General features: G+C 38.7%; 1 protein-coding gene across 2 annotated transcripts in view; it reads left to right on the plus strand.

Moving 5' to 3' along the window:
* rnf121 (ring finger protein 121) overlaps positions 1-25,684 on the plus strand; it is a 149,031-nt gene that overhangs the window by 113,246 nt on the left and 10,101 nt on the right. Inside the window, exons 4-5 of one of the 2 annotated variants that reach the window (XM_059542729.1) lie at positions 4,440-4,594; positions 9,367-9,474. In XM_059542729.1, the coding sequence (XP_059398712.1) occupies positions 4,440-4,594; positions 9,367-9,474 (263 nt within the window). The remainder of the gene's footprint in view (positions 1-4,439; positions 4,595-9,366; positions 9,475-25,684) is intronic. The other variant, XM_059542730.1, reaches the window with a different exon arrangement.

A 25,684-nucleotide genomic window follows, 5' to 3' on the forward strand; every position in this document is an offset into this window, starting at 1 on the left:
TCAGTTGTGGGATTTGTATAGGGGTGAATTCTGTATAGAAAATTATTGCTTGACTGAAGTAAAGCCATCTCTCTCTTTCTCACCCATGCACAATCACTCACACACACAACCACTGGCACACACACACACATACACACACAAAATTGAAAAGCTGTATTTAAAGTTTTCTTTTTATTTGTTATTTGTCATGTTCTTTTATCAGATTGAACTCCATGACAATCCGACAGAAAATTCTTGTTGTGGCCCAAAAACTTCTTTAGTCTGTTGACTCTTTAGGTTTTTTACTGGCACACGTCACTTACACATTTTGCACTTACAGTACTGCTGAGTGTTGAGACTATTTATATATTTGTGTCCATATGTACATTTTATGTACTGGTTTTATTTTTGAATTAATAATTTCTAAAATTGTATGATGTTTTTGTTGTTATTATTACACAATACTTTTTCTGACCTTTTTAATCTTGCCCCTGACAAATAACCCAAATTACAAAAAAAGACTAAAACTAACACTAAAACTAATAAAAACTAAACTAAATCTAAGCTTTTTCAAAAAATTAAAAATAAACTAATCTAGCAAACAAGCTTTAAAAGCTAATTAAAACTAAACTGTTAATGAAATTAAAAATGAAAACTAATGAAAAATCCAAAACTATAATTGCCTCGTTCTGCGCTGGAGAAAAACATGGATTATCATATGTTTATTTAAAATTTCTTTAGAAAGAATTGTTATTGTGCTGGGCTGAATTGATTTTGATTTATTTTAAATGTTTATTATTTTGTATGTGTCTATTTAGTGAGGATTTTGATTTTGAAAAGTAGTCATCCATAGTCTCTTAGTTCAGGAAACAGGAAATGTGAGTAGTACTGCAGTAGTACAGCAAAATGTGGTAGCGGTTTAACTAATCCTTAAAGGCCATGTTGCAGGTTAACCACCACTTTCGATTAATGGGTACATAAATCACTCAAGATATGTATATCATTTTTAAAATGTCTCAAAAATGGTCTTAAAGACCTATTTTTTAAGTTTTTGGTATTAGCGTTTTTTTTTACGCAACTCGGCGATGACGTCACGTTGGGGAGAAGTCGAGGAAAGGTAGCCTCAGTCTAGTATGATGCCACGTTCCAGGCAACCCGTAACTCATGTTTTTCCGACCTTAAACCCGTGAAAGTGCACTGGAACGGCAATCAAACTCGTGACTTCCCACCCGTGAATTCGTGTCTTGTACTAGATCGATGTACTCCAAGTTCCGAGGTCACACAGCACGCGAAACAACAATGACAGCCCCTACGGATAATACTGCCTACGGACGCAGTGTTTATGCAAGTGGTACACGTTGAAAAAACGATTTTAGGTCAATGTAACGTTGCAATAAAATAAATAATCTAGTTACAATTCCTTGTGCTCAGAAAGTTTGGCGTATCTTGCCTGGAAAGGTACAAAGTCGTTAGTTGTGGTATGAAATAGTGATTACGAGCTCAAAAACCTGCCTGGAATGCAGCATCAGAACTAACGTTATAGCAACTGACTGGGATGAGGAAGAGGTGGCAAGAGCCAACATGTATGATGACCTGCAGCTGTGTAATTTTGAACCTGCCAGACGTGAGAGGGCAAATGAGGAATTGCCAAGAACTGATGTCCGTCCAAGCTAATTAAATGCATGGTCCGAGGAGAATGAGTGGAGAGTTTGTGAAGTGTCCTGGTGAGTTGCTATCATTTAGCATCGCAGCAATGAGCACTGGAGCTAGTCTACGAGCAGCAGTGCACAATAATGACACACACACACACACACTTGCTAGCTATATGGGCATTACTAAGCGTTTATCTCTTCCTCCGGTGAAAATGTTGTTGCAAACGTAGCCGCGTGTGTGTCGCTGTGTTTGGCAGGTGCTTGTGTGGGCGGTGCTGTCCCATGGAAACTGCGCTGAAAAGCTTGTGCTGTAGGGAAGTGAGTGCGTTTGGGTCGCTGTTGGTCGATATCTGTCTGTCTATCTATCTATATATGTAGTCTGTCTATCTATCTATATCTAAGTATTTATCTATTTATCTATAATCTGCGCTATCTGAATACTCTCGTCTACTACTCGTCTCTCTAGTCGCTCTCAAGGCGGGCTTTGGTAAATTCTCTTCCCGACGTGATGCAATGCATTGTGGGGGAAAGGAGACCGCTGTAAGATAGTACCTACTTTTTCGTATTATATTCCGTTTTGTGATACCCAACAACATAAAATACAATGGATAACAGTTTAAATGTTTATTACCAACAAGCAAATTGCACAAATTCGTTAAAAAATTAACCCTGCAACACGGCCTTTAAACATCATCCTTCTTTGCATCTGTTATATGCAATGTCTATAAGTATATAGTGTTACATTTATTGTACAATTCTAAGGTAAGGTAATTTTGACATTGCAATGGATATTTTCTTAATTTATCTTTACATACTCATTGCTAATTAATAATTTCATACTTGGTACTTGTATCCTTTTTATATTTTTTACAGTTTCACAGTTGAGTCATAAACTTTATAAACGACTTGAACTCATGATGCTCCAGGAAATCCCTAATATGGACAAAGGTATACAGCTATCACTGAATAAAAGAATATAGAAACACTTGAAGTGATTAAACAAAGACAATAAACCAACGACAGCGACAATACACGGTTTATCTGTGTTCTTTATGCCATCTTGGGTATTTTCATAATAATGAAGTAAATGTATAATCCATTTGCTAATCAGCAGTCTTTATTACAGTGTGGAACATATTTTCTGCCTCAATCTGTGATGAGAAGCCACAACAGATCAGAAAAAATAAAGTTATTTAAAGCTTTTGACTGATGTTGTGGATTAAATCATGTTGTTGGACATAAGGTTTACAAACACATCTCATTAAGTTTGGGAATATGTTTGGCACGTACATCTTTTCACAGATTCAAACGCTCAGCACTTGATGATACTACTGCATATAGTGTGTACTGTGCATATAGTACACACTATATGCACAGTTGCAGCTTTCTCAACTGACAGGCTCTGATGCTGGATGAGAAACCCTTCTAAAATTCATACAATAGACAGTGTATAGTTTTTGTTTGTTTTCATTTATCATTGGGACATAGGTTTTATTTTAAATGTCTTAAATGTTTGTTTAAGTAGCTATATATGAGGAAAATGGGAAATGAGGTTAAAAAAAATGGGTAAATGCAACTTTCTATATAACAATCCTTTATTTCTTGCAATTCTTAATATCTTACAATAGTTAATATCTTGATTTTCTGGCTTTCTCAGTTTGTACAGAATTCAAAATTTCTGACTTAATATTTCAGTTTCATATCTCATAATTCTGACTTTTACTAAACTTGAGTTTATAACACTTTTAAGTGGTGTATAATAATAAAAAGTGTGGAAAAGAGCTGAGAATATATATATATTTTTTTTGATAAATTAAAAAAACAGCATTGTCATTTAACTCGCTCCCGAACTTGCACTAAAATTCTTTTTATCTACACTGTTCACTTCACTGATTTGCGCTCTATCTGTCATGTGCCTTCCACTGCTTTATTTAACTTTATTTTAAGTTTTATTATGTCTTTTTACATTCCCTTATTGTATAGCTGTATCTTATATTTTATATTTGATCTAGAATTTTAGCCTCTATTGTTACTGCTATCTGTATGCACCGGGGGTCTGAGCAATTTCGATTCTCTGTATGTATGTACTGTACATGTGGAAGAATTGACAATAAAGCAGACTTGACTTGACTTGATTGTCTGTTACATTTGTTACATTTACATTTATTTGTTACATTATTATTTACATCAAGCTTTTGAATGTTATAGTATATATTGTTATTGAAATGTCATAATGTTTGACTTGATTATACATTTAGTCAGGAATTATTATAGTTTGGAAAAAGTTTAACTAGTAAAATGTTTACACATTATGTAAAACCTAATACAAGTATATAAATAAATACAGAGACTTTAGTTTATGATCTCTGCTGAATAAAGAGCTTAATTCTTTTTTTCTGAGGAAATCTCAAATCCTGAGGTAGTCTTCATAACATCTTCTTGGGGTGAATTATGTCTTATTCCTCTTATCGCGAAGCAAACAGTAAAATAAAAAAACTTGAACAGTCTCAATGCTTTGTCTTCTGTTGTATGGGCGTATTCAAGCTGCGAGCTTCAAGTGAAACATAATCTCCATAGCGCGTTGGCGTGGTCACATTAAATCTAATGAAGGGAGACGTGAAAGACGGACATCGCGTTGTTTTCATATGGATTACTTTATCAGAGAATATTTCGGTAGCACTTGTTTGTTTAGTTGTTTAGCTTTCTATAGATATATCTCTCATGTCTCTTTGTTGAAAATTTACAGAGTTACAGTTCATTTGAATGATGCGTTTGTAAATGAATAGAGTTTTTTTCTTTCTTTTCTAGTTGGTAACCCTCTTCCAAATGTGGGTGGTTCCTCTGTACTTCACCACTAAGCTGCATTGGTGGAGGTTTCTGGTGACATGGTTCATCTTCTCTTTTCTTATGACCTTCATCACTTTTCGTGCTACCCGCAAACCACTGGACTGCACCACTCCGAGGTAACCAAAAATGGAAAATAAATTAACTTTGATTAGCTGTGGTTGACTTTCTATTGTCTGGGTTTGTTACTTTCTTACCAAATATTTGAAGTAAGGGTGTTCAATATTGACCTATATATATATATATATATATATATATTATTGGTGGGCAAAATAAAATTTTTTAATCAAGATTAATCTCACTGTGATCTTGAAATTAATCTAGATTAAAATGGCTCATTCGAATTCTGCCGAAGGCATTCAGAATATGTATGCTACCCAAATAAAATAGACAAACAGTAAGTCTTTGAGAAGGGGTTTATCAAGCTAGGTGGTGTATTAGAAAAGGGGCACATCTCCTGTTTCCAAAATGCATCACAAAGTGCTTGAAAAAGATGTAACCTAATTCCACATTGCACAAGGTGCAAACAACCTTATGCCTGTTTCACACATACTCCGTCTGCAGTGCGTATGCATTGCATATTTTTTTACGCACCCATGTTAACGGATTCCAGTTGCGTTCTCATCACAGTTGCGTTGCTTCTGCAGCAGTGCAGCGATCGTTTACGTACCGAGTAGCGGACTGCAAACACATCCTGTGTGAAAGCACATCGAGTCCTTGCTGCACCACATACGTAACGCACACAGACTGCATACGCACTGCAGACAGAGTATGTGTGAAACAGGCGTGAGCAGGGCCGTAGCTGGGGTCAGCAGGGCCCCCGGTGAAGGTTGTACCAGTGGACCCTGTTTGAAATTGTTTAATTTGTATGTTCGTTTATTTTAATTTTTTGTGCTATTAACACAATGTTTAAGTTTTTTTCAAGTTTGTATGTGTCAAGGTACTGAAACCAAATAATTAAATGTAAAATAGCACTGAATAGTCTTCAATGTAAAAATTAAATATACAATCAAACCTACATTTATTCAGACACCTTCAACATTTCTCACATTACAGTTTTGCTATATATATCAAAAAAGATATCTGGTGTCTGAATAATTGTATAAAAGTAATTCATTCATAAGTGATTCATAAGTGATTTTCATTTTCTTGGATTAACATTACAGCAGCTAGTAGCTAAATTAGGCGCGGTCACTTTAAGAGACGATGAACGCATCCAATATAATACACATCCCATTTTTTTCCTCAACTGTTTACTTTCACTTAAGAAATAACTGACCGTTTATTCAAGCATAATTTCCAAGGTGGATATTTTGACATATTTTGCATGTACAGTATTTGTCGGCACAAGAGCAAAAATAAGCAAATTCGGTGTTCAAGCGTTTTAAGACGCCTTTCTCTGCGTGAGCCCTGAACACCAGAACACAGCGGTGCTGAATTGGGCTCTTTTCACATCTTTTTGTTTGTTCAAACTGCGATTTGTATTTGTTCGTTCAGGTGCAGGAGGGACTTTGAGGAGAACTTAGCAGAAGAGAGCGTGAAAAAGATAAGCTTTCGTGACGAAGCGCAGCAGTGGCCCGTCAACTGTCCTGAGCATCTATTTAGGCTGACCTCAGCCAGTCAGTTATATAAAATATCAAGGTGAAAGTCATCATAGCTTGCTTAGTATAGACCCAGCTCCCAACTCAACTTTTAGAATAGATTAACGGCAATATTATTTTTATTGCCCGATAAGAGTCTCCCGTTAACGCAGCACGTTAACGCCGATAACGGCCCACCACTAATATATATAATAATTTTAAATATTTTTTTAATTTTATATATATAAAATCACCATTACCTGCTTTCAAATCGAGCGGCAAGCTATGCAACAAAGCATTCATTAACGCCTTTGATTATCGCTCAGCCCTAATATATATATATATATATATATATATATATATATATATATATTAACATTACAGCAGCTAGTAGCTAAATTAGGCGCGGTCACTTTAAGAGACGATGAACGCATCCAATATAATACACATCCCATATTTTTTTCCTCAACTGTTTACTTTCACTTAAGAAATAACTGACCGTTTTTTCAAGCATAATTTCCAAGGTGGATATTTTGACATATGTTGCATGTACAGTATTTGTCGGCACAAGAGCAAAAATAAGCAAATTCGGTGTTCAAGCGTTTTAAGACGCCTTTCTCTGCGTGAGCCCTGAACACCAGAACACAGCGGTGCTGAATTGGGCTCTTTTCACATCTTTTTGTTTGTTCAAACTGCGATTTGTATTTGTTCGTTCAGGTGCAGGAGGGACTTTGAGGAGAACTTAGCAGAAGAGAGCGTGAAAAAGATAAGCTTTCGTGACGAAGCGCAGCAGTGGCCCGTCAACTGTCCTGAGCATCTATTTAGGCTGACCTCAGCCAGTCGGTTATATAAAATATCAAGGTGAAAGTCATCATAGCTTGCTTAGTATAGACCCAGCTCCCAACTCAACTTTTAGAATAGATTAACGGCAATATTATTTTTATTGCCCGATAAGAGTCTCCCGTTAACGCAGCACGTTAACGCCGATAACGGCCCACCACTAATATATATAATAATTTTAAATATTTTTTTAATTTTATATATATAAAATCACCATTACCTGCTTTCAAATCGAGCGGCAAGCTATGCAACAAAGCATTCATTAACGCCTTTGATTATCGCTCAGCCCTAATATATATATATATATATATATATATATATATATATATATATATATATATATATATATATATATATATATATATATATATATATATATTAACATTACAGCAGCTAGTAGCTAAATTAGGCGCGGTCACTTTAAGAGACGATGAACGCATCCAATATAATACACATCCCATATTTTTTTCCTCAACTGTTTACTTTCACTTAAGAAATAACTGACCGTTTTTTCAAGCATAATTTCCAAGGTGGATATTTTGACATATGTTGCATGTACAGTATTTGTCGGCACAAGAGCAAAAATAAGCAAATTCGGTGTTCAAGCGTTTTAAGACGCCTTTCTCTGCGTGAGCCCTGAACACCAGAACACAGCGGTGCTGAATTGGGCTCTTTTCACATCTTTTTGTTTGTTCAAACTGCGATTTGTATTTGTTCGTTCAGGTGCAGGAGGGACTTTGAGGAGAACTTAGCAGAAGAGAGCGTGAAAAAGATAAGCTTTCGTGACGAAGCGCAGCAGTGGCCCGTCAACTGTCCTGAGCATCTATTTAGGCTGACCTCAGCCAGTCGGTTATATAAAATATCAAGGTGAAAGTCATCATAGCTTGCTTAGTATAGACCCAGCTCCCAACTCAACTTTTAGAATAGATTAACGGCAATATTATTTTTATTGCCCGATAAGAGTCTCCCGTTAACGCAGCACGTTAACGCCGATAACGGCCCACCACTAATATATATAATAATTTTAAATATTTTTTTAATTTTACATATATAAAATCACCATTACCTGCTTTCAAATCGAGCTGCAAGCTATGCAACAAAGCATTCATTAACGCCTTTGATTATCGCTCAGCCCTAATATATATATTAGTGGTGGGCCATTATCTGGGTTAACATGCTGCGTTAATGTGAAACTCTTATTGGGCGATAAAAAAAAATATCGCCGTTAATCTATTCTCAAAATTGGGTTGGGAGCTGGGTCCATACTACCCGAGCTATGATGACTTTCACCTTGATATTTTAGCCCGGATATAATCCTAGCCGAATCTGTAGGGGGTGAGAACGAGTCTTTAAACCTGTGTATGCCTACTGTGAAATAACCACATCAAACGTGACGTGCTAACATGGATGCAGCTAAGATGCCGCCGGGTTTGCTTCAGGGAATATTTTCTTTTTTTTTTTTAAAGAAGCTTCCCAATGGAAACCTTGACAAGACGCACGCATATTTCACACATACTCCATCTGCAGTGCGTATGCAGTCCATGTGCATTTCGTATGTGGTGCAGAAGCAGCATGGACTCATACTCATTGTGCTTTCACACAGGAAGCGTTTGCAATCCACTACTTGGTACGTGAACGATCACTGCACTGCTGCAGACGCAACGCTCCTGGAATGCACTGACAGACCGCAACTGCGTGAACGCTGGAATCTGTTATAACATGGGTGCGTAAAACCAAAATGCAACGCATACGCACTGCAGACGGATTATGTGTGAAACAGGCGTAAGGTTGTTTGCACCTTGTGCAATGTGGAATTCGTTTACAGCTTTCTCAAGCATTTTGTGATGCATTTTGGAAACAGGAGATTAGCCCCTGGTTTAATGCACCACCTGTCTTGAGAAACCCATTCTCAAAGATTTAAAGTTACTTTTAGTGCGTGAACAGAACAGATGTGGGCATATGCCTAACTTCAGGTTCACACACTCTGTCTGTGATGCGTAGCCTTTTTTTATCGAGCCCATGTTAACGGATCAGAACGTTCACACTGCACGTGGTAAAAAGATGAGAACAGAAAAGGTTATAATTAGAAAGAAAGATATCAAAATGATGAAACTCTCCTCAAAAGCCCACAATAAATTAGATTTAAAACTGTTAAAAGAAAAGGGTCAATAAAACATCACACAGATATAATACACTACACAGCAATATTTCTTCCCTTTTTTTATACGGAGTGCTGCACACTGTGACTCCGTGTTGCATCATTCTGCGCACGGGATGTGCAAAAGAGATCTGTGCTACTCTGTATTGGAGCCATTGGAGTAACATTTAACCAGATTTAGTCCATCATTTATTCACTTTTATTTGTTCCCCACTAAATATTGTTTCAATAAATGTTTAATTTATTTTAATGGTTTTATAAAATTGGCCTTTCTTTGGTGATTTAACTCTGTTTTCTTTTTCTCTCCATACAGGCTTGTTTACAAATGGTTCCTCCTATTGTACAAGATCAGCTACACCACAGGCATTGTGGGCTATACTGTAGTTATGTTCACCCTCTTTGGCATAAATCTTATATTTAGGTGAGTTTTTAAGCTTCATGTTTAAAAGCACTGAATCGTTTTTTTTGTTTTTTGTTTTTTTTAATAAACATCTAAATTTACTATTGTTCACCTACTGTTCACCATCTCTTTTGTTTTAAGTCCCCTTTTTGCTTTTTCATTTATTCTTAAATTCATTTATTTTATTTTATTGATCTTTTAACAAGACCATACATGATGTATTCAGTGAAAAATAAGAAATAACAAATCGTCTCAATATAAACCCACTTAAAACCCTCCCACCCAAAAGACATTTGAATATAAAGCAGAGAGAGAGAGAGAGAAAAGGAAAAAGAAAATAAATAAAATAGGAAAGGGAACTAAACAAAATATTGAACAAAGCTAAACAAATACATTAAAATAAATGAACATTCCTCTCTCAAGAATCAATCTTTTTTTTTCAATCCCTTTTTTCAATAGAAATTAATTCATGTATATTAGTGCTGGTATCAGGAGAACAGAGTAAGCCTTTGATGTGATCTAAAAAAGGTTTCCAGGTCTTATGAAAAGATTTGAGAGATCCTGAAAGTGAGAATCTTAACTTACATTTAACAGTCAATTAGCAGACGCTTTTATCCAAAGCGACTTACAAATGAGGACAATGGAAGCAATCAAAAACAACAAAAAGAGCAATGATATACAACTGCTATAACAAGTCTCGGTTAGCTTAAATGCGACATTCACTTGCAGAACGCAACCTTCTAGAGGGCACATAAGTCTGAAGTAATGAATTTAGGTAAAGGGGTGCAGAGCCAGTGGTGGTTTTGTAGGGAAACATCAATGTCTTGAATTTTATGCGAACAGATATTGGTAACCAGTGTAAATTGATAAACGGAGGTGTGTTATTTTCGGCTCATTAAGAATTATTCTTGCTGCCACATTCTGGATTAATTGAAAGGTTTGATAGAACTGGCTGGAAGACCTGCCAAGAGACTATTGCATTAGTCCAGCCTGGACAGAACAAGAGCTTGAACAAGGAGTTGTGCAGCATGTTCCAAAGGAAGGGCCAGATCTTCTTGATGTTGAATAAAGCAAATCTGCAGGACCGGACAGTCTTAGGAATGTGGTCTGAGAAAGTGAGCTGATCATCAATCATAACTCCAAGGTTTCTGGCTGTTTTTGAAGGAGTTATGGTTGATGTGCCTAACCTAATGGTGAAATTTTGATGAAAAATTTGATCTTTGCAAGGTTGAGTTGAAGGTAATGGTCTTTCATCCAGCAAGAAATGTCTGTTAGACAAGCTGAGATGCGAGCAGTTACCATCGGATCATCAGGATGGAATGAGAGTTAGTTGAGTGTCATCAACATAGCAGTGGTATGAAAAGCCATGTTTCTGAATGACAAATCTAATGATGCCATGTAGACAGAGAAGAGAAGTCGTCCAAGAACTGAGCCCTGAGGCACCCAAGTAGTTAGATGTCACGACTCAGGCACCTTACCTCTCCAAGATACTTTGAAGGACATATCTGATAGGTATGCCTCAAACCACTGGAGTGCGGATCCTGAGATGCACTTTGCCAGAAGGGTTGACAGGAGGTCATTAACTGTGTCAAAAGCATTGGACAGATCAAGCAAGAGAAGTATTGATGATTTGGATTCCGCTCTTGCCAGTCTTAGGGCTTCAACAACTGAGAGCAAGGCAATCTCTGTTCAATGTCCACTTCTGAAGCCAGATTGGTTGCTGTCAAGAAGGTTGTTCTGTGTGAGAAAGGCAGAGACTTGGTTGAACACAGCTCATTCAAGTGTTTTTGCAATGAAAGGAAGAAGGGAAACTGGTTTGTAGTTCTCTAAAAGAGATTGGTTGAGGGTGGGTTTCTTAAGTAGTGGAGTTATACGAGCCTGTCTAGATATTGAGGGAAAAACACCAGTGTGGAGGGATATGTTAATGATGTGAGTGAGTGCAGGTACAACTGCAGAAGAAATGGCTTGAAGAAGATGAGATGGAATAGGATTAAGCGGACAAGTAGTAGGATTATTAGAAAGGATGAGTTTGGAGACTTCTGCCTCAGAGAGTGAAGAGAAGGATGTGAATGAGTGTATGTTTGCTGGTGAGATGTGCTTGACAGATTGTGGTGTGGAAAATTCTGCACTGATGTTTTTAAAGTGGTCAGCTATTAGAGTTGATACAGGAGGGGGAGGAGGAGGACAAAGGAGTGAGGAAAATGTTTTAAAAAGCATGTAAGAGTTAGACGAATTGTTAATTTTGTTATGGTAGTATGTCCTTTTAGCAGTGGAGACATTAGATAAGGAAGAGAGGAGTGACTGATACACATTAAGGCCAGTAGAATTTTGGGATTTCTTCTTAAAAAAATAAAACCTCTCAGGCTTTATACAACAAAAAAACTGATTGATCAGATCCAGATATCATGTGATGGGGGAATGACATGTTTCTATTTGAGGAGAAAAGCTTATCTAGCTAAAAGAGTAGTAAAGGCGATAACCTGAGACAAATCAGGTCTCGAGGAAATGCCAAAAAGAACTGTCAAGGGGTTAGGGTCTAAGTCTATTTTAAGTGCATTGTTAAGTGTATCAAATACATTGGACCAAATGTCTGTCAGCTGAGGGCAACTCCAGAACATATGGAGATGGTTTACAGGAGTTTGCTTGCAGCGGTTGACAAGCATCAATCCTTTCTGAAAATTTTTTATTATTTTTTTTTTTTGCTAAGTTGGCATTTGTTAAATGAGCTTGGTAGAGCACATTACACTGCAATAGGCCATGTCTGGCACATATGGAAGAGGTGTGAACCAGATTCAACATGTCTCCCCATTGATCATCGGTAATACAACTACCTAGGTTATGCTCCCAAGATTCTCTAAGAGAAACAGTGAGTCTACATTAAGTGCACTTGTCAAATTGTAAATAACTGAAATTAGATGCTTATGGCCTGCACCTAATGTGAAAAAATTATCAAGATGGCATTAAGGAGGACGGTTGGGAAAGTGGGGAAACAATTTCTTAAAGTCTCTAACCAGAAAGAAACTAAACAAATGACCACTGGTGTACTTAGTGGATAAAAATTAAAAACCAGTCCGTTGACTCCCCAAATGTGAAAAGCCGGATTAGAGCAAGATGAATCATCAGCCTGGGCAGAACTGTTCGAATAGAGAATCTTATTAATATTACAAGCCCAGTAATATTGTTGAAATTTGGGAAGTGCAAGTGCTCCCTTAGACTTATGGAGCTGGAGAACTGATTTCTTAAGGCGTGCAGGCTTGTTTGCCCAAATGAATGAATGCAAAATACCATCAAAATTAGTAAAAAAAAAAAAAATTAAAGACTTCTTAATGCAAATTGGACTATGTTGAAAAAGATAAAGGAATTTGGGTAGGATAACCATTTTCACTAGATTAATGCGACCAACAAGGAACAAAGGAAGCAAAGACCATCTAAACATGTCAAACTTGGTTTTATTAACAAGCGGTTTAAATTTTTTACGAATCTGTGAAAAAAAAACACCTAAACTATTAAACTTGACTTTAAAATTGTAAAGTTAAAAATGTCACAGTGCTTGTTAAATATCCTAAATGAACTTGAGTTAACAATATAATTAGAACTAACAATATAATTAGATTTCTTTTAAATGAATAATTCCTGTATAAAATGGGGCAGCAACCTTTATATCAAACATTTTTAAATCGTCCACAGCTGAGCGACACTGGAGGCGGATCTGCGGCAGAGTCAAGCGCTTTAAACAAAATATATTGCGTAAAAGCAACTGAACAACATTCATTAGGAAAACACTGTGTCAGTATGCAAAATGACAGTTAAAGGCAGTTCATCATTGAATTCGGTGATGTCATCTCTGTTCAGTTTAAATAGTGTCTGTGCATTTATTTGCAATCAAGTCAACGATATCGCTGTAGATGAAGTGTCCCCAACTAAGCAAGCCAGAGGCGACAGCGGCAAGGAACCGAAACTCCATCGGTGACAGAATGGAGAAAAAAACCTTGGGAGAAACCAGGCTCAGTTGGGGGGCCAGTTCTCCACTGACCAGACGAAACCAGTAGTTCAATTCCAGGCTGCAGCAAAGTCAGATTTTCCAGAAGAATCATGTTTCCTGTGGTCTTGTCCTGGTGTTTATCTGAGACAAGGTCTTTACAGGGGATCTGTATCTGGGGCTCTAGTTGTCCTGGTCTCCGCTGTCTTTCAGGGATATAGAGGTCCTTTCTAGGTGCTGATCCACCATCTGGTCTGGATACGTACTGGATCCGGGTGACTGCAGTGACCCTCTGATCTGGATACAGACTGGATCTGGTGGCTACGGTGACCTCGGAATAAGAGAGAAACAGGAATAATCTAAACTAATATTAGCGTAGATGCCATTCTTCTAATGATGTAATAAGTACATCGGGTGGTATGGGAAGTGTTCCCGGTTCCGGTTTACCTAATTAATGCAGCCTAAAAATCCTTTAACGGATTTGGATATTAAAAGCTTATTAGTATGTTATGTGTAAGCCAGGTTAAAGAGATGGGTCTTTAATCTAGATTTAAACTGCAAGAGTGTGTCTGCCTCCCAAACAATGTTGGGTAGGTTATTCCAGAGTTTAGCCGCCAAATAGGAAAAGGATCTGCCGCCTGCAGTTGATTTTGATATTGATATGAGTTTTGAGAACGTAGCGGACGTAGAGGATTATAATGTAAAAGGAGCTCATTCAAATACTGAGGTGCTAAACCATTCAGGGCTTTATAAGTAATAAGCAATATTTTAAAATCTATACAATGTTTGATAGGGAGCCAGTGCAGTGTTGACAGAACTGGGCTAATATGGTCATACTTCCTGGTTCTAGTAAGAACTCTTGCTGCTGCATTTTGGACTAGCTGTAGTTTGTTTACTAAGCGTGCAGGACAACCACCCAATAAAGCATTACAATAATCTAACCTTGAGGTCATAAATGCATGGATTAACATTCTTGCATTTGACATTGAGAGCATAGGCCGTAATTTAGATATATTTTTGAGATTTTTTGATATATTTTCAGTTTTACAAATGCTAGAAACGTGGCTTTCTAAAGAAAGATTGCGATCAAATACCACACCTAGGTTCCTAACTGATGACGAAGAATTGACAGAGCAGCCATCAAGTCATAGACAGTGTTCTAGGTTAGTACATGCAGAGTTTTTAGGTCCTATAATTAACACCTCTGTTTTTTCAGAATTTAGCAGTAAGAAATTACTCGTCATCCAGTTTTTTATATCGACTATGCATTCCATTATTTTTTCAAATTGGTGTGTTTCACCGGGCCGCGAAGAAATATAGAGCTGAGTATCATCAGCATAACAGTGAAAGCTAACACCATGTTTCCTGATGATATCTCCCAACATATAACATATAAAGCGTGAAAAGTAGCAGCCCTAGTACTGAGCCTTGAGGTACTCCATACTGCACTTGTGATCGATATGATACATCTTCATTCACTGCTACGAACTGATGGCGGTCATGTAAGTACGATTTAAACCATGCTAATGCACTTCCATTAATGCCAACAAAGTGTTCAAGTCTATGCAACAAAATGTTGTGGTCAATTGTGTCAAACGCAGCACTAAGATCCAATAAAACTAATAGAGAGATAGAACCACGATCAGATGATAAAAGCAGATCATTTGTAACTCTAAGGAGAGCAGTCTCAGTACTATGATACGGTCTAAATCCTGACTGGAAATCCTCACATATACCATTTTTCTCTAAGAAGGAATATAATTGTGAGGATACCACCTTTTCTAGTATCTTGGACAGAAAAGGGAGATTCGAGATTGGTCTATAATTAACTAGTTCTTTGGGGTCAAGTTGTGGTTTTTTGATGAGAGGCTTAATAACAGCCAATTTGAAGGTCTTGGGGACATATCCTAATGACAATGAGGAATTAATAATAGTCAGAAGAGGATCTATGACTTCTGGAAGCACCTCTTTTAGGAGCTTAGGTGGTATAGGGTCTAACATACATGTTGTTGGTTTAGATGATTTAACAAGTTTATACAATTCGTCCTCTCCTATAGTAGAGAATGAGTGTAAATGTTCCTCAGGGGGTCTATAATGCACTGTCTGATGTGATACTGTAGCTGAAGGCTGAATGGTTACAATTTTATCTCTAATAGTATTGATTTTAGAAGTAAAGTAGTTCATAAAGTCATTACTGCTGTGATGTTGGGAAATGTCAACACTTGTTGAGGCTTTATTTTTCGTTAATTTAGCCACTGTACTGAATCAATACCTGGGGTTATGTTTGTTTTCTTCTAAAAGAGAAGAAAAGTAATCAGATCTTGCAATTTTTAATGCTTTTCTGTAGGATAGGTTACTTTCCCGCCAACCAATACGAAATACCTCTAGTTTTGTTTTCCTCCAGCTGCGCTCCATTTTTCAAGCTGCTCTCTTTAGGGTGCGAGTATGCTCATTATATGGTGTCATGGTGTCATACTTGTTTCCTTAACCTTCCTTAAGCTTAAAAGAGTAACTGTATTTAAAATGCTAGAAAAGAGAGAGTCCATAGTTTCTGTTACATCATCAAGTTGTTCTGAGGTTTTGGATATGCTAAGGAATTTGGATACATCAGGAAGATAACTTAAAAAGCAGTCTTTTGTGGTAGAAGTGATGGTTCTTCCATACTTGTAACAAGAATTAGAATTTACAATTTTAGCACAAAGTTTGCACAAAACTAAATAATGATTTAAGATATCATCACTTGGCTGCGTAATTTCAAGACTATCAACATCAATTCCATGTTACAGTATTAAATATAGAGTATGATTTCGACAATGAGTTCAGAATGTCTATAAATGCTGAACCCAATGCATCTTTTTCCTTATCATCATGGATATTAAAATCACCAACTATTAAAACTTTATCTGCAGCTAGAACTAACTCGGATGTAAAATCACCAAACTCTTTAATAAAGTTTGTATGGTGCCCTGGTGGCCTGTATACAGTAGCCAGTACAAACATAACGGGATTTATCATTAACATTTGTTTCTCTGGATAATGTAATATGAAGCACCATTACTTCAAACGAGTTATACTTGAAGCCTGCCCTCTGAGAAATCCTGAAAACGTTGTTATAAATTGAAGCAACACCTCCCCCTTTGCCTTTTAGACGCGGCTCATGTTTATAACAGTAATCTTGGGGGGTGGACTCATTTAAAATAATGTAATCATCAGGTTTTAGCCAGGTTTCTGTCAAACAGAGCACATCTAGATTATGATCAGTGATCATATTATTTACAAAAAGTTTTTTTTGTAGAAAGGGATCTGATATTCAATAAGCCAAGCTTTATCATTTGTTTATCCATATTGGATCTGTTTTTTATTTTTTGAACCTCAATTAAATTGTTAACTTTAACTTGGTTTGGACGTTTTTTGTATTTTCTAATTCGGGGAACAGACACCGTGTCTATAGTGTGATACCTAGGTGAAAGAGTCTCTATGTGCTGAGAATTAGCTGACCTCTGTGACGTGAGGCAGCTAGCAGACGGTCGGTTTAGCCAGTCTGTCTGCTTTCTGACCTGGGCCCCAGTTAGTCAAGTATAAACACTAAGACTATTTGCCATATTTCTAGAGAGAAGAGTGGCGCCACCCCAGGAGGGATGAAGACCATCTCTTTTCAACAGGTCAGGTCTGCCCCAAAAGCTCGTCCAATTGTCTATGAAACCTATGTTATTCTGTGGGCACCACTTAGACATCCAGCCATTGAGTGATGACAATCTGCTATGTATCTCGTCACCACGGTAAGCAGGGAGGGGACCAGAGCATATTACAGTGTCTGACATCATGCTTGCAAGTTCACACACCTCTTTAATGTTATTTTTAGTGATCTCCGACTGGCGAAGTCGAACATCATTAGCGCCGGCATGAATAACAATCTTACTGTATTTACGTTTAGCATTAGCCAGCACTTTTAAATTTGCCAAGATGTCAGGCGCTCTGGCTCCCGGTAAACATTTGACTATGGTGGCTGGTGTCTCTATATTCATGTTCCGTACAATAAAATCACCAATAACTAGAGCACTTTCATCATTTTCTCAGTGGGTGCATCACTGAGTGGGGAGAACCTTTTTAATGTTTTGATCGGAACAGAAGAGCGGTGTTTTGACCCACGACTACGCTGCCTCACTGTCATCCAGTTGCCCTGTTGCAGTGGCTCTGTTGCCGGAACCGAACAATGTACAGGAATCCCTAGACGCATCCAAAGCCGTATCTAGAGACCTAACATTCTTACGGTCCTCAATTAAAGTTTGGAGCACCCGAAGTGAATGTGCTGCACAAAGTCATTTTCAGGTGCAATAAAAAAAAAACCTGGATAACCTAGATTAAGCCCAGAATATGTTCCTAAGTATATAATAATTATAATTACTGTTAACCCACAGTAACACATTTTAACGGATTAATCGCCTATTTTCGTTTGCTGCATGTTTTTTCTATTTTTTTTTTTTTTTAATTTAACAAACTTATCAGAACAAAATAAGAATTAATAAATTAATATAATCACAGTATATAATAATATAGGCTTCGCTATAAACAAACAAACAAATAATAATAATAATAATTTAAAGCTAAGCATAAGGTAAGGTTCTCTCACTCGGGACAAATCCAAATGTGTCCATATTAGTGATGTTGCCCATTTGAAGCTTAACTATTATTCATGAGGTAAAATAGGCTTTGTAGTTCACACGTGTTTCAGTATCGATGAAAAAAAAAATCATAATTAGCAATATGCCAAAGCTGCTCGCACCAAAATGGCATGGTGAACGACTGCTCTTTCTAATGAATATGTGTGCAAGGCACCAGCGCGATCAAACCGCTGAAACAGATAATACTCAATTTTTGGTCACACATTAGGCATAATTCAAGTGTTAGCAGTTTGAAAAATCAAGAATAATAATAATGCTGGACCGTTCTCTTTTCGCTCTACATGTGGAACCTGAAAATGAAATGAAAACATTTAGCTTTTTATCCGTGTAAATGTGTATATATATATATATATATATATATATATATATATATACAGTCATGGCCAAAAGTTTTGAGAATTACATAAATATTAGTTTTCAAAAAGTTTGCTGCTAAACTGCTTTTAGATCTTTGTTTCAGTTGTTTCTGTGATGTAGTGAAATATAATTACTAGCACTTCATACGTTTCAAAGGCTTTTATCGACAATTACATGACATTTATGCAAAGAGTCAGTATTTGCAGTGTTGGCCCTTCTTTTTCAGGACCTCTGCAATTCGACTGGGCATGCTCTCAATCAACTTCTGGGCCAAATCCTGACTGATAGCAACCCATTCTTTCATAATCACTTCTTGGAGTTTGTCAGAATTAGTGGGTTTTTGTTTGTCCACCCTTCTTTTGAGGATTGACCACAAGTTCTCAATGGGATTAAGATCTGGGGAGTTTCCAGGCCATGGACCCAAAATTTCAACATTCTGGTCCCCGAGCCACTTAGTTATCACTTTTGCCTTATGGCACGGTGCTCCATCGTGCTGGAAAATGCATTGTTCTTCACCAAACTGTTGTTGGATTGTTGGAAGAAGTTGCTGTTGGAGGGTGTTTTGGTACCATTCTTTATTCATGGCTGTGTTTTGGGGCAGAATTATGAGTGAGCCCACTCCCTTGGATGAGAAGCAACCCCACACATGAATGGTGTCAGGATGCTTTACTGTTGGCATGACACAGGACTGATGGTAGCGCTCACCTTTTCTTCTCCGGACAAGCCTTTTTCCAGATGCCCCAAACAATCGGAAAGGGGCTTCATCGGAGAATATGACTTTGCCCCAGTCCTCAGCAGTCCATTCACTATACTTTCTGCAGAAGATCAATCTGTCCCTGATGTTTTTTTTGGAGAGAAGTGGCTTCTTTGCTGCCCTTCTTGACACCAGGCCATCTTCCAAAAGTCTTGGCCTCACTGTGCGTGCAGATGCGCTCACACTTGCATGCTGCCATTCCTGAGCAAGCTCTGCACTGGTGTCACTCCGATCCCGCAGCTGAATCCTCTTTAGGAGATGATCCTGGCGCTTGCTGGACTTTCTTGGACGCCCTGAAGCCTTCTTTACAAGAATTGAACCTCTTTCCTTGAAGTTCTTGATGATCCTATAAATTGTTGATTTAGGTGCAATCTTAGTAGCCACAATATCCTTGCCTGTGAAGCCATTTTTATGCAACGCAATGATGGCTGCACGTGTTTCTTTGCAGGTCACCATGGTTAACAATGGAAGAACAATGATTTCAAGCATCACCCTCCTTTTAACATGTCAAGTCTGCCATTCTAACCCAATCAGCCTGACATAATGATCTCCAGCCTTGTGCTCGTCAACATTCTCACCTGAGTTAACAAGACGATTACTGAAATGATCTCAGCAGGTCCTTTAATGACAGCAATGAAATGCAGTGGAAAGGTTTTTTTGGGATTTAAGTTAATTTTCCTGGCAAAGAAGGACTATGCAATTCATCTGATCACTCTTCATAACATTCTGGAGTATATGCAAATTGCTATTATAAAAACTTAAGCAGCAACTTTTCCAATTTCCAATATTTATGTAATTCTCAAAACTTTTGGCCACGACTGTATATATATATATATATATATATATATATATATATATATATATATATATACATATATATATATATATATATATATATATATATATATATATATATATATATATATATATATATATATATATATATATATATATAGGCCTTATATTTCATTACTGTAAAATGACAATAGCATGCATAAGATCCTTTGTGTAAAGGTCTTTTAATTTTTGATGAGTAGACTTTAGCCTAAGACTATATCCTACGTTTTTAAATTAACTCACTGTACATTTTTTAATGTTTTTTTTTTTAGTTAAAGTCCTTTGTTTGTTCTGAACAGTTAAACTGAGTGAGTGACGTGACATTCAGCCAAGTATGGTGACCCATACTTCGAATTTGTGCTCTGCATTTAACCCATCCTGTATTCTTCTGGAGCATCAGTGAATATTTGAACCTTTTTTAATAGTTGTGTTTGAGTGCCTCAATTGTCCTCAGTGTGAAAAGACAGATCTCAAAATCATACAGTCACTGCTGGAAAGGGTTCAAATATGCAAAGATGCTGGAAAACTGAAGAATCTGCAGGACCTTAAAGATTTTTCTGAAGAACAGTTCTCAGTTTAACTGTTCAGAACAAACAAGGGACTCATGCACAACCATCACAAAGCAGAAAGACAGTCATGGATCATCCAGGCAACCAGGCAAAGTGAATATTATGTGGAGACATGAAGATGTTAAGAGGCTGATTTTGAGTTTAGGAGCCTGATGGCATGTGGGAAAAAACTCTGCCTAAGTCTCTCGTTTTTGCCATTAGGCTACCAAAGCGCTTACCAGATAGCAGCAAAGTGAAAATATGGTTAATGGGGTGGATGGAGTCCTTGATGATTTTAACAGCTCTACTTTTGCAGCGTTTGAGGTAGATGCCCTGCAGAGAGGGGAGAGCAGACCCTGAGATGCACTCAGCTAAGCGCATAACTCTCTGCAGGGCTTTGCAGTCTTGACTGGAGCTGTTCCCATACCACACTGAGATACACTGAGTCAATACACTTTATATAGCCCCTGAATAGAAAGTTTTCAGGATTGCTGGTGAGACCCTGAATTTCCTCAGCTGTCGCAGATGGTACGGTCTTTGCCTGGCTTTATTAACCTTTGTTTGAAAGTGTGTAGTCCAAGACTGGTCCTCTGAGATGTTTACACCAAGGTACTTGAAGCTGCTTACCCTCTCCACAGGGCAAATTTGATAATAGATGTGGAGCTGTGGGAAGACATGCAGTCATATGTGTAGAGCGAGTAGAGCAGGGGACTCAGGACACAGCCCTGTGGGGCTCCTACGTTCAGGGTGATGGAGTTGGAGGTGTACTGGCCTACTTTCACCACTTCAGATCTGCCGGTGAGGAAATCAAGAATCCAGTTGCAGAGTGAAGAATTCAGGTCGAGGTCTGTGAGTTTAGAAGCTAGCTTTATGGGGACTATAGTATTGAAAGCTGTGCTATAGTCGATAAATAGCAGCCTTACATAGTTCCTGTTATTGCTGTCAATGTGTGTGAGGGAAGAGTGCAGGATGTGAGAGATGGCATCATCAGTGGGTCTGTTGGGGTGATAAGCAAACTGAAGAGGGTCCAAAGTATCCGGGATGGAGGAGCAGATGTAGTTTTTAACCAGTCCCTCGAAGACCTTCATGACTATTGATGTGAGGGCAACTGGACGATAGTCAATCAGACAAGAGGGATTAAAGTTCTTGGGCACAGGGATGATGACAGATTTTTTGAAGGAGGTGGGAACCACCGAGGTAGCAAAGAGACTGATTAAAGATGGATGTAAACAAACCAACGAGCTGATCAGCACAGGACCTCAGAACATGGCCAGAAATCCCATCAGGTCCGGCTGCTTTCCTGACGTTCACTCGCTTTAAAGCCTTCTGAACCTCGTCCTCCGACACGGTGATCACATGATTATCGCTGCTCTGACTGCTGCTTCCTGGCGCACTGATCAGCAGACTCGCGCTGCTTAGATTGCTTTCAAAGTGGCCGTAGAAAGTGTTTAGCTTGTCAGCCAGCAACGGATCTGCTCTCACCTCTGCAGAGGATTTATTTCCAAAGGCACAGATGATACTTAATCCCTGCCACATGTGTCGGGAGTCAATGAGCTGAAAATGTGACTCTATGACTCTTTAAACATGTTCCAGTCTGTACACTGAAAGCAGTTCTGTAGAAATGTAAGTGATCAGAGTACCCTAGGTGGGGGCAGGGTACAGCCTTTTATGTGTTCAAAATTCATGTGTTGGTAGAACTTTGACAAAACTGTCTTTAAGTTTGCGTGGTTGAAGTCACCGGCTATTATGAAAAAGCTGTCAGTATTATTTCTTTGTTGTTCAGTGATGGCGCTGAACAACTCGTGAAGTATGTCCTTCACGTTATCACACGGGGGATGCAAACTGTGACAATAACAATGATCCACTGTCCGCTCAATAGCAGGCAAGTCCATGCAGATTAATACAGGAGTCAGAGATATTGTTGTTTAGCCATGTTTCAGTGAAATTAACACACAACAATCCCTTGTCTCATGCTGTGTAGACCGACTGAGTTGAATTAAATTCAGCTTATTTTCCAGAGAGTTAACCTTTGAGAGCATGAGTGATGGAATTGCTGGTCTAGTAAGGTTAGCCCTCAGCCTAGCTCATGTGCCTCCACGCTTGCCTTGCTTCTGTCTCCTCTCACACCACCGACAATGGCGTTTTGTGCGAGTAGCATCAGTAGTCGAGGATGCTGTCTCGGGGGATGAGCTTCAGCAGCAGACAAAGGCCTCTTAGCTTCTCAGTAGTCACATGCTAATGCTGTTGTTTGTACACACTGTCAATTTCTAAAGTTCTCCTGAAGTCCAAGATCATTTCCACTGTTTTGAGCGTGTTAAGCTCCAGGTTGTTGAGAGTGCACATGACAGTGCAGTTATTGGTTAGAGAGAGAAGAGCAGTGGGGAGAAAACACAACCCAGAGGAGCTCCAGTGCTGATTATATGTGTGGTGGACGAGAATTTTCCCAGCCTCACTAGCTGCTACCTTTCTGTCAAGAAACTGGTGATCAACTACAGACAGAGGTGGGCACAGAGAGCTAAGGTTAATTTGGGCAGGAGGAGGTTTGGAATGATAGTGTTAAAAGCTGAGCTGAAGTCCACAAATAGGATCCTGAAATAAAAGAGAAAAAAAACGCACTCTCATGAAATACTTTTATAAATTTATTCGTACCATTTCTTACACAGACGCGTTTCGGCCTAAGCCGTCATCAGTGTGTACCAAGAAGCACAAACAAGAACATTTTAAAACAATGCATCACAGGTGAACCCCATTCCTCAAATCATTAGCACCATCAGGTGCATCAAGTTACAAACATTATGGAAGCACACAAAAAATTACACAGATTGATTGCAACCCAAATGGTTTTACAAAAAAAAAAATGTAAAGGTAATTCTTCATTTAAACCATTGGGGTATACTGTTTGAAGTGTGTAAATCCAAAAAGCCTCTCGTTGAATAAGAAAGTGCTCCCGATCACCTTCCCGTTGAAGTGGCTTGACCAACTCAATGCCTAGAAATTTCAAAGTACAAATATCATGCCCAAATTCATTAAAATGTCTGGCCACTAGTGACTTAATATCATGATTGCGTATGTTACTTTTGTGTTCGTGTAATCTTAATCTTAATTCTATTTTAGTTTTATCAACATAACAAAGCCCACACGGGCATTTGAGTAAGTACACAACAAAAGACAAACGGCAAGTAATACTCCCTCTCACAGAGAATATCTTTCCAGTCCATGGATGTGAAAAAGAATTACCCACAATCATTGCATTACAATTCACACAACTCCTACAAGGGAAATTGCCCGGATCAAGAGTTGTGAGCCAATTAGTAGGTGGAGTGTAAGAATATACAAAATGTTGGTATATTAAATCAAATGTTGGTAATGTTTATGTTGGTAAAACTAAAAGAGAATTAAGATTAAGATTACACAAACACAAAAGTAACATACGCAATCATGATATTAAGTCACCCTGGGCCAGACATTTTAATGAATTTGGGCATGATATTTGTACTTTGAAATTTCTAGACATTGAGTTGGTCAAGCCACTTCAATGGGGAGGTGATCAGAAGCGCTTTCTTCTTCAACGAGAGGCTTTTTGGATTTACACACTTCAAACAGTATACCCCAATGGTTTAAATGAAGAATTACCTTTAAATTGTTTTTTGTAAAACCATTTGGGTTGCAATCAATCTGTGTCATTTTTTGTGTGCTTCCATAATGTTTGTAACTTGATGCACCTGATGGTGCTAATGATTTGAGGAATGGGGTTCACCTGTAATGCATTGTTTTAAAATGTTCTTGTTTGTGCTTCTTGGTACACACTGATGATGGCTTAGGCCAAAACGCGTCTGTGTAAGACATGGTACGAATAAATTTATAAAAATTTCTTGAGAGTGCGTTTTTTTTCTCTTTTATTTCTGGATAACTTTATCACTCGCACCGACTAAATGACGTGGTAGTTGGGACTATTCCACAAATAGGATCCTCACCTAAGTCCCTGGTCTGTCTAGGTGCTGCAGAACATAATGCAGTCCCATCTTGACTGCATCGTCCACAGACCTGTTTGCTCTGTAGGCAAACTTCAGGGGGTCCAGTAAGGGTTCAGTAATGTCATTCAAGTGGTTCAGCACCAGTTTTTCAAATTACTTCATGACTACAGACTACAGACGGTGGCAGCAGCTTCAAAAACACTCCAATAAGTGAGGTCAAAATAAGTCGGCCTGTAGGTCGGTATTAGATGAACTAAACAGTGATCATCCATCCATCCATCCATCCATCTTCTTCCGCTTATCCGGGGCCGGGTCGCGGGGGCAGCAGTCTAAGCAGAGAACCCCAGACTTCCCTCTCCCTAGACACTTCCTCCAGCTCTTCTGGGGGGACACCGAGGCGTTCCCAGGCCAGCCGGGAGACATAGTCTCTCCAGTGTGTCCTAGGTCTTCCCCGGGGTCTCCTCCCAGTGGGACGCGCCTGGAACACCTTCCCGGGAAGGCTTCCAGGAGGCATCCGGAACAGATGCCCGAGCCACCTCAGCTGACCCCTCTCGATGTGGAGGAGCAGCGGCTCTACTCTGAGCTCCTCCCGGGTGACTGAGCTTCTCACCCTATCTCTAAGGGATCGCCCAGCCACCCTGCGGAGAAAGCTCATTTCGGCCGCCTGTATCCGGGATCTTGTCCTTTCGGTCATGACCCAAAGCTCATGACCATAGGTGAGAGTAGGAACGTAGATTGACCGGTAAATCGAGAGCTTCGCCTTGCGGCTCAGCTCTTTCTTCACCACGACAGACCGGTACATCGACCGCATTACTGCAGAAGCTGCACCGATCCGTCTGTCAATCTCCCGTTCCATCCTTCCCTCACTCGTGAACAAGACCCCAAGATACTTAAACTCCTCCACTTGAGGCAGGAACTCTCCACCAACCTGAAGTGGGCAAGCCACCCTTTTCCGACTGAGGACCATGGCCTCGGATTTGGAGGTGCTGATTCTCATCCCAGCCGCTTCACACTCGGCTGCAAACCGTCCCAGTGCATGCTGAAGGTCCTGGCTTGATGAGGCCAACACGACAACATCATCCGCAAAGAGCAGAGACGAA

The sequence above is a fragment of the Carassius carassius genome, chromosome 47 (assembly GCF_963082965.1).
Source record: "Carassius carassius chromosome 47, fCarCar2.1, whole genome shotgun sequence".
Lineage (NCBI taxonomy): Eukaryota > Metazoa > Chordata > Actinopteri > Cypriniformes > Cyprinidae > Carassius > Carassius carassius.